The following is a 15,723-nucleotide window of genomic DNA, read 5'->3' on the forward strand; positions in this document are numbered from 1 at the left end:
TCTTACAATAACTGCCGAGTTTGATTTTACTTCCAACTAAATCCCGTAAATCGACACTTTTGGGACATTGAACGATCCAAACTTCCTCATTGTCGTCAATTTGAATGTTACAACGCTTCAGTTTAGCTTTTTCCAAGTTGAGATCTTCCATTTTTATGATGATTTCAGGCACAATTCGAGTTAACAACGTCTGTAATGATATGAAAGAACTATTTTTTAGGTATAAAAATTTTTTAAAAAAATTAAAATTTAATTTTTTGATATTTTTTATACCCGAACAGGGATCAACGCATGGATTTTGACATGTTTCGACGGAAATGCAAGATGTCGTTTGCGGGATACATGGAGATGGGGGACATGAAGACTCGTAACGGGCAATATCAGCAGGCGCAATTGATGGTAAAGGGCGTCTTTTGGATTTTATCGGATGAATTTGGGATCCACGAATGCCCAATTGGGATGTTTCTGATGATTTTTGATCTTTTGAGCTGCAATTTGCGCCTTTTTTGAGTTTTTCTGATGATTTTTGACTTTTGCATGGGTCGGATTTCATGCTGCGAGAGGAATTATCTCCTTTGGAAGGCTTTGAACGGAGTTTTTCGGAGGATTTTTTGCTTTTCATTGCACATGGGTCCATTTTTGGGATGCGAGAACGTGGTTGTTTCTCACAAGAAGGCATATTTCGAGGTTTTTTCGATGAATCTTCGTACTTCATGGGGTATAAATCGTCTCTTGACTTTGAAATTTTGGGTTTTCGTGAACGAAGATCGTCAGAAATTTCTTTCTTTGGCTTTCTTCCGCAAGGATCTTCATTAAAATCATCTTTTGACTTCTTAGTTTTCATTTTTCTTCCGCATGGGTCTTCAAAAGGTTCATTTTTTGACTTTCTTCCGCATGGATCTTCATAAAAATCATCTTTTGACTTTTTATTTCTTAATTTTCTTCCACACGGGTCCTCTGAAGGTTCATTTTTTGGCTTTTTTCCGCAAGGATCGTCATAAAAATCATCTTTTGACTTCTTGGTTTTCATTTTTCTTCCGCATGGGTCTTCAAAAGCTTCCTTTTTCACATTTCTCGAACATGGATCTTCATAATTTTTAATTTTTTTCATCTTTCTTCCACACGGATCTTCGTAACTTTCATTTTTATCTCTTCTTCCGCATGGATTTTCGTACATTTCATCTCTCGACTTCATATTTTTCGCATTTTTTCCACACGAATCTTCAAAATCATCATTTCTTGATCTCATAACTTTCGGTTTTCTTCGACAAGGATCCTCAAAACTCTCGTTTTTTACTTGCACGAACTTCCTGCACACGGATCACGTGGTTTCTTCTCCAAAAACGGATATTTTTTCAACCAATCTGCTTTAAAAGTCCCCGAATCTTCGTACATTTCACGTGATTTGTCTCGATTTGACTTTGGGCATTCACATCGTTCGTCGTATCGCGTTCCCTTTGACATATTTGACTTATTTTGTTGTCTCATGCTCATTTCCGTGCATGGATACATGTCTTTTGGTCCCGATTTTTTCGTTTTTTGTGGCTTTTCTCGCGATCCAAACATCGAATTATCCATGCACGACTCCATGCGACGCGTTTTTCGATGTTTTTTCGAGAAATCGAGACTTGCTTCTGACACGGATTCAGATAAGGGACAGGAACTTGCCGCTTTTTTCACAACTGTACAAACTTTGCTCTTGTTTTTCTCGAGGGACACGAGAATTTCGGTAACGCTATCGACGTTGATGACAACTTCATTCGATTTTCCGAGCATTTCTTGCAGATTAATTCTTTGCTGCGCACCGCAACGAACGGAATTCTTCGCATTTTGGGGCATTATTACGATGATGACTTCAGAATTTGATTCAAATACGAGAATTTTGAAATTTGGCATGAGAAAATTTGTTGAAATGATGAAAATTTGACATGGATTACTTCGATTGGTGAAATTTTCTTAACAAAATTTGATGAAAATGATGAATTTTTGCAGATTGAAGTCTTTTAAAGAAGAAACAGGAACAAAATTGATGAAAATCGTGCCTCGAGGAGTCTTGTAGAAGCATTGAAGGTCGAAACATGTCAAAAATCTACAAAAAAAAGTAAATTATTAAATTTAATTTAAAATTCTTACCTAATTTTGATGAATTTTCAGGTTTTCAAGTCGAATTTCAACCAAAAGTCCTCGAATTTGATGAAAATCTTTGAAATTTAGTCTCCGATCGAAGCATGAGAAGATGAAAACAACAATTTATCACTTTCAACCAACTCAATAATTGAATTAGCGTGAAGGAAAATTGCTTTAACAGCTGTCTCTGTTTACATCATCAACATTTTCGCCGGAAAATTTTAATTTTTCTTCCAAAAATGCCTTTTCGTGGCTTGACAAACAAAATAAAGCAAGCATTTCAGCCACGAACGATCCTCCCTCCGTATTCACATGCAGTACAAATTGGTAAATTTTTATTTTTCAACGTGATTTTTTTTTATTTCGCAATTTTTTTCATTGTAGGAGATCCAATTGTTCGCACAAAATGTGAAAAAATCCCTCCCGAAACGATAAAAACGCCCGAAGTTCAAACACTTATCAAGCACATGATTTCCGTAATGCGTCAATTTAACGCCGTTGGTCTCGCCTGCAATCAAATCGGGATGCCATACCAAATTTTCACGATGGAATTCACAGAAGCCCATGCGAAAAAATTCAAACCCGAAGTCTTCAAGAGACGCGAAATGAAAATTTTGCCTCTTACGGTAATCGTCAATCCCGTTCTTAATGTCACGAATTACGACAAAATCAAAGATGTCGAGTCTTGTTTGTCCGTTCGAGGATATTCAGCTGAAGTTGTGAGACATAAAGCAGTTTCCGTCGAAGGTTATGATGAACATGGCGATGCAAAAAAATGGGATTTTGAGGGATGGAATGCGAGAATTGCGCAACACGAGATCGATCATTTGAATGGAATTCCATTTACAGATCGGATGGACCCGAAAACTTTCAGTTGTACGTTATGGCAAACGGTGAACGAGAAACGGGGGAGGATTGAAATGCCTTTTTATGCGAAATGAGAATAAAAGTTTATGAGAAATTTATTGAAAAGTTGAAGTTTTGAGTCTAAATTTTTGAAAATTTTCTTTAAAATTGAATTTTTAACACAAAAATTTTGAATTTTTTTCTTAAAAATTTAAAAAAAGTATGAAAATTAAAGATTTTCGATGGAAAAAATTCTATAAGTTAAAAATTTTTGATAAATTTGTTAAAATTTCACTTTTAAATTTTGAAAATATTTTAAAATATTCTTCAAAAGTATGAAAATTTTCTTTGAAAATTTAATTTTTAAACAGAAATGTTAATACATAATTTTCTCTAAAAAGATTTAACTTTAGAATTTAACAAAAAAAAAAAAAAAAAAAAAAAAAAAAAATTTCAAAATTTTCACTTTTGGACAAAAAAATTACAAAAAATGAACTTTTAAGTTTAAAATTTTTAAAAATTTCTTTAAAAATTGAAGATTGAATTTTTTGACAAAAATGTAAAAAAATTTGATGAACTTTGTTGGTTTTCATTGAAAAATATTTTGAAAATTTTCTTGAAGTTTTTTTTTTGTAAAAATTTTTTAAAATTACAAAAAAAAATTTTTTGTTAAAATGGCAAAATGTGAAAAAAATTCTTAAAAATTGAATTTTTGAGTTAAAAAATAAAAAAAAATCTTTAAAAAATTTTTTTAAACAAAAATATGAAAAATTACAATTAAATTGCCTAAAATCGATTGAATATCGCGTGAAATGTGTTTGAACTTGACACATCGACCATAATTTATTACCATGAATTGCACAAATTGCATCGTGCACTCAGAATAAAATGCTTTCAAATTTATCTTTCGGTTTTTATGACACCATTTATATCAAAATTAGTCATAATTTTTCTTTAATAGCCTTTAATGGGCATTATTTGGTTCATAATTTTCGAAAAAATTATATTTCAAAGTACGCAGAATACATTTTTTTACTGAAAAACGTGGGAAAAATAAAACCAAAGAAAATAATTTCCGCATTTCTTGAACAATCCATCAAAAATGCAACCGAGACTTCGCGTAAAAGAACATTTTAAAAGAAGAAATATGGAAAAAGTTTGAAATTTCTCTTCATGAATGGCATATTTTTCAATTAAAAATCGTTTTTTGCTCCTACATGGTTGATGGGATGATACCTTCGATCCTTGTTTAAATTTTTTTATCGACTTGAGCGTCTTTGTTTCTTTTTTTTTCTCTAAAAAAAGCTTTTTCTCTTGCAAAAAAAAACGTTTTTATGAACTTATGATCATCATCATCATTGTAATAATAATAAAAAGTTCCGAGTAACTTGGTAATAAATAGCAGTAAAAATGCAATATGAGGAAACGGAAGATAAAAGAAGTTAGTTAGCAAAGTAGAAAATAAACTTTGATTAGAAAATAAAATGAAAAATTCAATTTAAAGGTGCTTCTCTTGTGCTTGGGGACGTTACACACACACACGGCTGCTATCTATCAAGCTATCAAAGAATAGGCGAGCAAACAAACATTATTAATGATAAAGTTGCTCCTCGTGCTGAATTTTATTTACTCACAGATGTTTTTTTTTCGTTGTTGCATCGTTGCTTCAAAGGCAGCAAAAATTATTTTCACGTTAAACAGGAAATTTAATTTAGAATAAAACTATTTTGATTACACGCTTTAGTTGCTTCGATGATGCAGAATATGTTTCCACGAAAGCGGAGGAGGAGTTGCTTTGAGTTTGAAATGCAGCGAGAGAAATTCGACGATGAGACAAACCGATATTAATTAATATTTGACAAGCGCCCAACTATTTATTTATTTAAATGACGTGCGCAATTGCAATAAATTGTCATGTCTTTTGAGTCATGTTTCACCCGCAGATACGAAAAAACGAAATGTGAAAGTCATCTTTGATGAAAAAATTTTTTTTTGCTTCATCGCATTTTAATAAAAATTTTAATTTTTTCCAAAAATTTATTTTTATTTTTGAAAAATTTTAATTTTTTAAAAAATAATTTAAATAAACTTTAAATTTTACTTTTTTTTTAATTTTTTTGAATCAATTTTAGTTATAATTTTTTTTCTTCTAAATTTTATTTTTTAAAAATTATTTTATATTTCATTATTAAAAATTTTTAATTTTTTTATTTAAAAAGATATTCTTTATAAATTTTTATTTTAGGTACTCAATTTTTTTTAAATTAGTTTTTTAAACTTTATTTTTAATTTTTCAAACTTTAAATTCATATTTTGCTATTTTGAAATTAAAATTTTTTTAAATTATAATTTTTAAATTTTTTTAAAATTAAAATTTCTTTAAAATTTTGTTTAAGTTCATGGACAAAAATTATTTTTTTAATTTTTTTAAAATGATTTTTTTTAAATTTTAAAAAAATTTTAATTTATTTTTAATATTTTTTTAAAATTATGTTTAATTAATTTTATTTTTTTTTAAATTCACAGATAGACATCAAAACGGATAAAAATTCATTTTCTTCAAAATCTTTCGAAATGCACTAAAAAAAGAGAATGGAATGAATAATGATGCGTTGTTGCTGTGCATTTTAATTAAAATCCGAACATGATAATATCTCGCATCTTCATCATCTTCGATGTACTTTTTCCAACTCACAAGGAAAGCATTTCCTACCTTAGCAAAATGCCTTCTCGTTCTCGTAAAATGCCATTACACGATTCAATGCGCAACTATGGGGGGATATTTTACAACAAAATTCCACAAAATTAACAGCTTTTCTCGCAATTTCTCTCTGCCCGACTTGAGAAATGATGAAATACTTACAAGTTCATGTTTTAAATTTTTTTTCAAGCATTTATGGAAAAATGTACAACACTTTAGAATGAAATGCATTTCGCATTTCTAATTAAATTATAATGACGTTTTTGCACATTTTCACAGGAACACAGGAGGTTTGATGAAGAGCAAAATGTCACGCCTCCGAGAAAAAATTTTCACACGTATTCGGCGGTTTGAGGAAAGTGAATGGCAGCTAAATGAATGTGTTTGTCCTTTAATTAGTCAGTTGAGAGATTTTCAAGTTACAATGTTAGTGTCGCTCTTTTGTGCTTTCATGAGAAGGAGACTCATTTGCAGTTCTTGAAAAAAAAAATCTTAATTAAAAAGCAGATTTCATGAAATTCCGTTTTGAGACATATAGAAATTATAACAAGAGCTCTTCTGAATTCGAGTTTCATAAAAAAAATTTCATGTTTGAAAAAAATGAGCTATGCAAATGTATTTTAAATCCTTCAACTTCTCAAAGCAGACAACATTTTCACATCAAGTGGCTCGTTTGTTGCTTGAAGCCTTTTTGACCTACAAAAAAAACATGAAATTATGGAAAATATTCACAAACTTTACCTGATAATTAATTTAAAAATGTCGAAAGAACTGAAAAATTAAATAAAATGAAATGTAAATTAAATAAAAGCAAAAATATTAAAAAATAAAAAAAAATATAAAAATAAAAAAAATAATATAAAAAAAAAAAATAAAAAATAATATAAAAAATTTTAAAAAAATAAAAAAAATTAAAAAATATAATAAAAATATAATAAAAAGAATTAATATAAAAAAAAAAAAATAGAAAAAAAAATTAAAAAATAATATAAAATGTAAAAAAATATGAAAAATATTAAAATAAAAAAATTAAAAATATTAAAAAAAATAAAAAAATATAAAAAATTATACCTAAAAAAAATAGAAAAAAATATGTCAAATGATTAAAAATATAAAAATTATGTAAAAATTCTGAAATATAAAAAAATTAAAAATAAAAAACATAAAAAAAAATTAAAAAACAAATTTCATGAAATTTTCTTATTCTATAAAAATTATATTTAGCAAAGAAAATAAAATAATAAAATAAATAAATTCTAATCCAATTAACTCAAACCAAGTATTTAAACATTAATTTAAAGAAAAAAAATTAATTGAAAAAAAAAGAAAAAAATCACTTACCTTCAAAAAAGAGACACTTTTCGTTAAAACAAATGAAATTCCATCAATTTTGCACAAAAATATTTCTGATATATTTTATTTTACTTCTTCTTATCGCTTAAATAAATCATTAAAAGTCATCATTTATCTTACGTGACTATTTTTCTTCTTAATTTTTTTTTCTCCTTATTTTTATTTAATTTTTTTTCTATGCTTAGAATTAACTTCTTTTTAAATTCTTCTCTTCTTTATTTACAGAAATTTTCTTTATTTTTATTTTTTTTAGGTAACAGAAGGATGGAATGACATAAAAATGTTGTTTTTTGGTTATTTGAAAACTTTAAAGGAGAGAAAATAGTTTTTTTTTTCTAAACAACTCATACTTGGCACAAAGTACAAGAAAAGTTTATCTTTCTCTATTAGATGCAAGTACTTGCGAATAAAAGTTTTGAACAAGATGAAAACATATTTCTTCATGCCTCGAAATCTCGATAGCAAAACAAGAGATCAACACTGCTTGATGAATGTACGAACGGAATTGACTTCAAAATCTGTGGTAGAAAGCGATTTTCTTGCTCGCCCAGCAAGAAAGGCGCCTTCTATCGTCACAAAATTCAAAAATTTTCAACTTAAAGCCACGTTCTCAGAAATTTTTTTGTGTCTCCATCGGAGCCGAGAAACGTCTCAGCATCATTTGTCGCGTCGTTGCCGTTATTTAGCGATGCCGAGAGGAATTTCCGGTCATCCGTGAAGTGATTTGATCCCGTCGATGACTTATAACTATGACTTTTGTTCATGTGCGAAAGTTGCGAATTTTTCGTTCCGGCGGCGGCATTTAAGCTGCTGTAACGTCGTGCCTTCTTCGCGCAATCACAATACGTTGGTGCTTCGGTGTTCCCATGTCAGGAGAGAGCACGCGGCGCCTGTTGTCGCGATGTCGTTGTCCATCGTTGTGTCACGTTCCCGCTTCGACTGTCAATTATCTCGTTGCCCGCACCCACATTGGCGACATTTGCGCCGACATTCGTCGCATTTCTGTCACTATTGAAGGAATTCAGCGAATGCATGTTTTGTTGCGACGACAAATACGAGGAATTTGTCGCGGGACTATGTTGCGCCGTATGACATGCTGACGTCGTTAAATGCATCGGGATTCGCACAGAACCTGAAATGAGAGAAAAATAAATGAAAAATTGAAAAACAATTTGTTTAAATGGTCGAGAAATTGATTTTCACAACGCGAAATATCAGTTTCATCTGCTGCTCACTCCATTAACAACACAAAAAAAAAATATTAAAAAAAATATTTAAAAAAATATTAAAAAAAAAATTAAAAAAAAAAAATATTTAAAAAAATATTAAAAAAAAATAGGTAAAAAAAATATTAAAAAAACTAAAAAAAAAATATTAAAAAAATATGAAAAAAAAAAATTTAAAAAATATTTAAAATAAAAAATAATAAAAATATTTAAAAAAATTATTTAAAATTATTTAAATTTAAAAATTATTTAAAAAATTATTATAAAAAATGTAAAAAAAAATGAATAAAAAAAAATCAAAAATACATGTTTAAAAATATTAAAAAAAAATTTACAAAAATAAAAAAAAATAAAAAATGTTAAAAAAATAAAAAAAAATAAAATTTAAAAAAATAAAAAAAAAAAAATAAAAAAAAAAAAAAAAAAATAAAAAAAAATTAAAAAAAATATTAAAAAAATTAAAAAAAAAATTTTAAAAAAAAATTTAAAAAAAAATATTTTAAGATAATTTTTCTCCATGAAACATATGCCCGGAGACGCATCGTTCTCGAGTTATAAAGTCACAACAGATCTTGTACAGCAAACTCAATATAAATTTTGTAAAAATGCGTAATTTCATTTATATTCATTTCGATCGACATTTATCGATGCTCGTGTGCACTCCGCAAAAATAAAATAAATGAACTGTAGGATTATGAGTTTAATAAGTGCAAATATAAAATCACGAGCAGAATCGTGTTTGCCATCGAATTATTTTCGCCCCAAAATCCGCCGGTTTTTACATTATTTACGGAGTTTATTGCAAAAAAAAAGTGACGGCAAAGGAGGAGTGAACTTGAGTAATAATAATGGAAGAACGAAGCACGATGCATGAGACCGCATTTGTGGCAAAACCTTTTAAAAAGTTGAAAATGTGAGAAAAATGGTGTCGTTATCGTACGAAAAGCAAAAACAAAAAAAAAGTTGAAAGAATGGAAAAAGACGTGATATGGAGTTCGGTTGAGGCAAAGAACAAAAGGAGCAATGAACGAAGGGAATTGAAACCGCGAGCGACGCGTCGTACGTGGCTTGGAAAAGAAACCATTAAGAAGATTTTTGGAATTAAAGTCACTTAAAGAGACCTGAATTGAAGGAAAAGAGTAAGAAATATGTTGAAATTTTCAAAATTTTTGATTTTTATGAAATTTTTTTATTCGATCTCGAAAAAAAATTTTTATGTCAATTTTTAAATTTTTTTAGCAGAAAATTTTAAAATTTAATTTTAATGAAGTTGAAGTTAATTTTCTTAAAATTTTGATATTGAAAATTTTAAGATTTTAGCCTTAATGAAGACTTTTTCAATTTTCTTAAAAATTTCGATCTCGAAAAAAATTTTTTTTAACAATTTCCTTAAAAAGTTCAGTTAAAGTTGATTTTCTTAAAACTTTGAAGAGAAAAATAATTTTAGGGTTAATGAAGCTTTTTAAATGAAGCTTAAAAATTTATTTATTTTTTAAAAAAAACTTCGATCTTAAATAATTTTTTTTGTTTTTTTTTTTTAAATTCGATCTTTTTTTAAATTTCTGCTGTAATTAAGGCTTTTGACAATTATCTCAAAAAATTTCGATCTCGATGAAAAATTTTTAAATTTTATTTTTGACAAAAATTTTAATTTCAAAGAAATTTTTGATTGTAAAAAAGACTTTAATTAATTTTTAACTCGATCTCAAAGGAATTTTTTAATCAAAAATAAAATTTTGTTATTTTTTCATTAATTTCGATCTCGAAAAATTTTCGAATTCAATTAAGAGTATCTGTTTCATCAAAATTTCAATGAGAAATCAATTTAAATTTGTTTTAACAAGTACAAATCTTCACAAATCCTCTTCAAAAGTCCTCCAAACAAAAAGCTACCACGAAGAAAAAAACATCTTTCAATAATAAATTGCAATCAATTGTGGCTTTATCAATAAATTTGTCGTCTGTTGAGAAACTTTTTAACACGCCACACAATAAATTCCCTGTTTTTCCCTTTCTCTCCTCCATCTCCAAACATAAATTAATTTCGTGCAATGAATGAGACAAATTGAGTTGATGATAGTTTGATAATTGAGTTAAAAAGTTTCCAGGTGAAATATCTACTGATATTTGTAAATTTCATTATTATTTTGTGTTTTTTGTCTCCCACAGGTCGAAATTTTTAGCAGAAGTTGGCAATGACGAACGTGTCTAATTTATTTGTTTATCAATAGAAAAATGGAAATCTCGGAGAGAGAAGAAAACTTTTAAATTACATTCGATTTTTGTATTCGGGACGACTAACAAAAGTTTATGAGTCGTGCCTTATCTGCGCCGCATATTCAACCTTTTGACGAGTCAGCGAAAAAAAATTATATTGTTTTATTTTTCTTTTGTTTCAGACAAAAAAAAAATAATAATAATAACACGAGAGCAGCAACAAAAACAACGTGAGATGCAGAAAGAGAAAAAGAGAGAGTCACGACTTTTTGTCTTGCGTCGAAACTCGAAATTATGATGGAAAAACGTATAAAACGGGCAATAAGGTGAGCTTTGATGTTCTTTAGATGATAAAAATGCCATTGTGCAATTTTTCACTCGTTCTCTCGTTTTAGGGAGAAGCATTTGCAAAAGACGACAGAGAAAAATGTCGAAGAAGCTGAGTGCATTTTTGTCATTTTTACAACGAGAATCGTTCTTGCTCATTATTTAAAACGTGTACTTGTAAGAGATGGAATTGAAAGAAATCCGAGCAATTTATGTAAATAAAAAAATGAATCTTGGGTAAGAAATTTTTCATTTTTATGATACTTGAGCGCATTTTTTGTCAAAATTAAATTAAAATTATTAAAATAATTAAAATAATTAAAATTATTAAAATTTTTTAAAATTATTAAAATTAAATTTTTTTAAAATTAATAAAATTAAGAAAATTATTAAAATTATTAAAGTTTTTTAAAATTATTAAAATTTTAAAATTAAAAAAATTATTAAAAATTAAAATTAAAATTATTAAAAATTAAAAAAAGTTTTTTAAAATTATAAAATTATTTAAATTATTTAAAATTTAAAATTTAAAATTACAAAAATTTAAAAATTATTATTAAAATTATTAAAATTATTAAAATTAAAATTTAATAAAAAAAATTATTAAAATTATTAAAATTAAAATTTAAAATTAAAATTAAAATTTAAAATTATTAAAATTAAATTTAAAAATTATAAAAAAATTAAAATTACAAAAATTATAAAAATTATTAAAATTATTAAAATTATTAAAATTATTAAAATTAAAATTAATATTAATATTAAGACATAAATTCCTCTCAAAATCGCTTCATTTTCCAAATTTTTTTCTATAAAATATATGAAAAGTAATTCACATTTTTTCTACATTTATTCATTTCTCTTTCCAATTTGTCATAAAAATTGCCAAGTTGGCTGATCCTTGGGATAAAATTTCCACAGAAATGAACTTTAATCTGTTTATTTTCATTCAAAAAGAAATATTAATTAAGTTTGCGCCTCACACAAACACATTTCTTGTCTTTTATTCTACATATATGAAAATGATTAAAATCATAATTCTGACAAAGATAAATTTTAATTTTTTTTCTCTTTTTTTACAGCGAAAAATTCTCTTTAAAAATTGTGGAAACGGAAACAGCTCGGAAACAGAAAAAAAATTAAATCGTAATTTATGTGTCAACATGTGTGACTTTGAATAATGAACCCCAAGCGACTCAGGCAACCCCATCTCGAGACGAAGCAAAATAATGGGAGGATTAGATGTTTTTTCCTCAAATCATTCACTTGCTTGCACTCGAAAATGACATTGAGACGCATTGTCGTTGCGTAATCCGATTTATTTAATAAGATTTTTTTTTATGTTTATTTTAGAATTTTTCATCAAGAAACGTGTGAAGGAGGAAATTTAAAGCAAAAAATGGATCCCAAAACAGCTGTTTAAGCTTAAAAATTATTCCAATTAATTCAAACCAAGCATTTTAAAAGAATCGATTTTTTTCTTCAAAAAGGGAAAAAAATTAAAATCGACACTGAACAAACAGACAAAGAGAGGAAAATAATACGGAAAGTTTGTCTAACATGCCAAGGAACATCCGACAAAATTTATCCTAAATAAATAAATAAAATGGTCGATTCGAATGTCAAAAAGTAGCGAGAAAACGACCGACAAGTTAATGAGAGACACACACCAATTTTTGTCTCGTAATCATAGTTAAACTCCCTTAATTTTCATGAATTAAATTAAAGTGTGTTGGCACAAAAAGCCACCCCGTGATGTTTATTACAATGGAAAAGTTTTCGGGTGTTTATTGTTTATGTTTAGGTCAAATGCAGAAATTATATTATTATTTTGTGCTTTTTTTGTTTTGAGGGTTGTTGCCGTTTGCCTTTTCAACTCTCGCTCTGTGTACTTTTTCAACTAGTTTCCACACACTTTCCCCGACAAACTGCTCGGAAAATAATTTCTAAATTATGTGTGTGTGGGCTTGCATGCTTCTGTGTGTGCTTTGTGTCAATGAGACATAAAACCAAATTTATTAGGCGAATGCGAACATAACTTTTGTGGTATGCTGTGAACTACATAAAATTTATTTCACGCATTTAAAGTGATAATTTGACCAAATTAAAGGATTTACAGGAGAAAATTACGGAAATGAATTTTAACTTTGCTACTAAATAAGGGGTTTATTGACCAAAAAGTTAAAATTTTCAATCTAAATTAGAGTTATTTGAAAAACTATGAAAATTCAAGGGTTTTGAATAAAAAAAACTAAAGTACCGTAAAGTAGATAATTTTAAAAGGAAAAAATTTAAATTCAAATGGAACAGAAAATAATTTTTTATTTTTCAAAAATTTTTAAAAAGATAAATTAAATTTTTAATATTATTTTTTTACAATTTTTATAAAATTTTTAATTTTTTTCAATACTCGAATGATAATTTTAACATAAAAATTCAGAATTTATTTATAAATTTTTTATTGAAATTTTTTTAAATCGTTTTTTTTAATATTTTACTTTATTAAACGTTTAAGACAAAAAAAAAATATTTTTTTTCATTTTTTTTTTTATTACCAAATTTATTTTTATTTTATTTTATTTTCCTTTTTTAATAATTTTATTTTGTTTAAGAAAAAAAAAATATAAGAAAATGTTTAAATAATGTTCAATAAAATTTTTAGTTAAAAATTTTCAAAATTAAAATTTTTAAAAAAAAATGTTAACAAAACAAGTTTTAACTTCTATTTTCGTAAGGATAAAAAATTTTAAAATTCTCTCAAAATCATATAAATTACGGTAATTTAAATATTATATTACAATAAAACGTCAGAATTCACAAACAATTTTCATTAATTATCAAATTACAAAAAGAAACCATTAAAATATAATTTTATAATAATAAATTTTTGTGTATTTACATCAAAATTGAAACCTTGCATTACTGCCAACAGCAAACATGTGCAGCAGTAATTACAACAAATGAAAAAATGTAAGCTTTTGCAATCCGCTAAATAATTTCCGAAACAATTGTCTCGAGCATGATAAAATTGCGAGCTCGAATGCATTTTTCATGTTTTTCGCATTAAAACATGAATTTATGCAAAAATTTGTCTCGTCGTATTTATTCAGCAAAAACTAAATTTCAAGAGAATGCAACATTTTTGGGGAAAAACGCAACGTAACGAACTTAAGCAGCTCTTTTCATGTGGTAAAATGTTGTTTTGTTTAGGAATTAATTTTCAGTCAGTCTTGTTTGCCGTAGAAGAGCAACTTTCGGAGTAAGTACACATAAATTTACGATCAAACGACGTTTTTGTTTTTCTTTTGTGTGTCGAAACAGGTGAGAATTCGGGCGAAAAGTTGAACAAAGGACGAATTTTAGCTGCATTTATGCAAATCAGAAATGAATTTAATTTCTCGTGAATTGAATTAAAATAATTGAATTTCTGTAAAGCTTGCTGTGAGCATTAAATATTATTTAGTAAGAGAAAGAAAGTCTTAGGGGACTTTCGAAATTTGATTGAAAAACTTTTGAGTCATATTTTTTGCAAACAACTCTTTCACTGCCTATCATAACATAACGAGATATCGATCCATTCCGTTTCAATCCATAAAGATAAAGAAAACAAAGGAAAATAAACTTTTTTTCCTTTTTGATGACATTTCATCATCATTTGGTTCGTTATGGCAAAGGAAAAAAAAATTTTTTTCATATCAATGTCAATTTCACATCGATTTTGCTTGCAATCGATGCGAAAAATGACGTCATAACAACAGCATGAAATCCATTTGTGAGACATGCTTCCAACTAATATTCAGAAAAAATGCATGCATAAGAGATTAGACGACGATGATGAGCAAAATGTTTTATCACCTGCTCATAAAACTTGAAAAATTTCATGGCAAAATAAATGAAACATGATGCAGAACAGATGCAGGAGCAAAGCTATGTTGAAAATGCGGTCGAAAAAAACATTAATCATTCAATGACGAGAGTATTGTGATGGAAAAGGGGGATTTGAAGTTTAAAAAAAATGACACAGTGGGCGAAAAATACATTTTTCAGGTAAGTTTTTGAATTTTTAAATTTTTCTCAATTTTTTTTTTTTGAACTTGAAATTTTAAACATTTTTTGAAAAACCTAAAAAAATTGTAAAATTTTTCATTTTATAAAAACAAAATTTTATTTTTTGGTCGAAAAAATGAAACTTTGCCCATTGTGCGCAACAATTGCTTTACCGAACGACAAAAAAAAAATTTTTTATTTTTCTCAAATTTTTTTTTGACTTGAAATTTAAAAAATTTTTGAAAAAGCTAAAAAATTTTAAAATTTTTTAATTAATAAAAAAAAAATTCAATTTTTTGATCAAAAAAGAAAATTTTCGCCCATTGTGCGTAACAATTATTTTATCGAATGACAAAAGAAAAAAAAATTTTGAAATTTTTTTCAAATTTTTTTTGAACTTGAAATTTTAAACATTTTTTGAAAAACCTAAAAAAATTGTAAAATTTTTCATTTTATAAAAACAAAATTTTATTTTTTGGTCGAAAAAATGAAATTTTCGCCCATTGTGCGCAACAATTGCTTTATCGAACGACAAAAGACAACCAATTAATGTCCGATAATGAATCGAAATCTGTTTGCTTTTGTGTCTCCAAATCCAGACAATCGTTAAATTTTATAAATTTAAAGATAAATACAGACACAAAAAAAAACTTTTCAATGTCCCTTGAAACAAAATGAGAGAAAATCTGTCCTTTGTTTCGTTTATTCTTTGCTTCCCACGTATTTCATTTATTTTCCAAGCTTTTTAAGATAAAACAAATCGCTATAGCTATACGTGATATTGATAAGTCGACACAGATAAAGTTATTTGATATACTGTTTATTTGAAAATAAACGTCCAAAGCAAATCCAATTACATTTAGTCCGATCTCATTAATA

General features: G+C 27.0%; 2 protein-coding genes across 2 annotated transcripts in view; one reads left to right on the forward strand and one right to left on the reverse strand.

Moving 5' to 3' along the window:
* The first annotated feature begins 2,288 nt into the window (after positions 1-2,288).
* Positions 2,289-3,153, forward strand: LOC134834396 (peptide deformylase, mitochondrial-like). Its single transcript, XM_063849044.1, has 2 exons — positions 2,289-2,454; positions 2,512-3,153. Exons 1-2 carry the CDS (start codon positions 2,367-2,369, stop codon positions 3,066-3,068), a joined length of 645 nt encoding a protein of 214 aa, XP_063705114.1. The 5' UTR covers positions 2,289-2,366; the 3' UTR covers positions 3,069-3,153.
* A 4,743-nt stretch (positions 3,154-7,896) lies between these two features.
* Positions 7,897-15,723, reverse strand: part of LOC134833530 (tachykinin-like peptides receptor 99D) — a 53,248-nt gene continuing 45,421 nt past the window's right edge. The window contains exon 10 of the mRNA XM_063847868.1: positions 7,897-8,159. Within this exon, the coding sequence (XP_063703938.1) occupies positions 7,897-8,159 (263 nt within the window). The remainder of the gene's footprint in view (positions 8,160-15,723) is intronic.

The sequence above is a fragment of the Culicoides brevitarsis genome, chromosome 3 (assembly GCF_036172545.1).
Source record: "Culicoides brevitarsis isolate CSIRO-B50_1 chromosome 3, AGI_CSIRO_Cbre_v1, whole genome shotgun sequence".
Lineage (NCBI taxonomy): Eukaryota > Metazoa > Arthropoda > Insecta > Diptera > Ceratopogonidae > Culicoides > Culicoides brevitarsis.

What these genes read in the sequence shown, in the direction of transcription:
- LOC134834396 (XM_063849044.1), top strand. Translation starts at nt 2,367, where the DNA reads ATGCCTTTTCGTGGCTTGACAAACAAAATAAAGCAAGCATTTCAGCCA. An exon ending in TTCACATGCAGTACAAATTG is followed by an intron (nt 2,455 to 2,511) that starts GTAAATTTTTAT and finishes TTTTCATTGTAG; the next exon opens with GAGATCCAATTGTTCGCACA.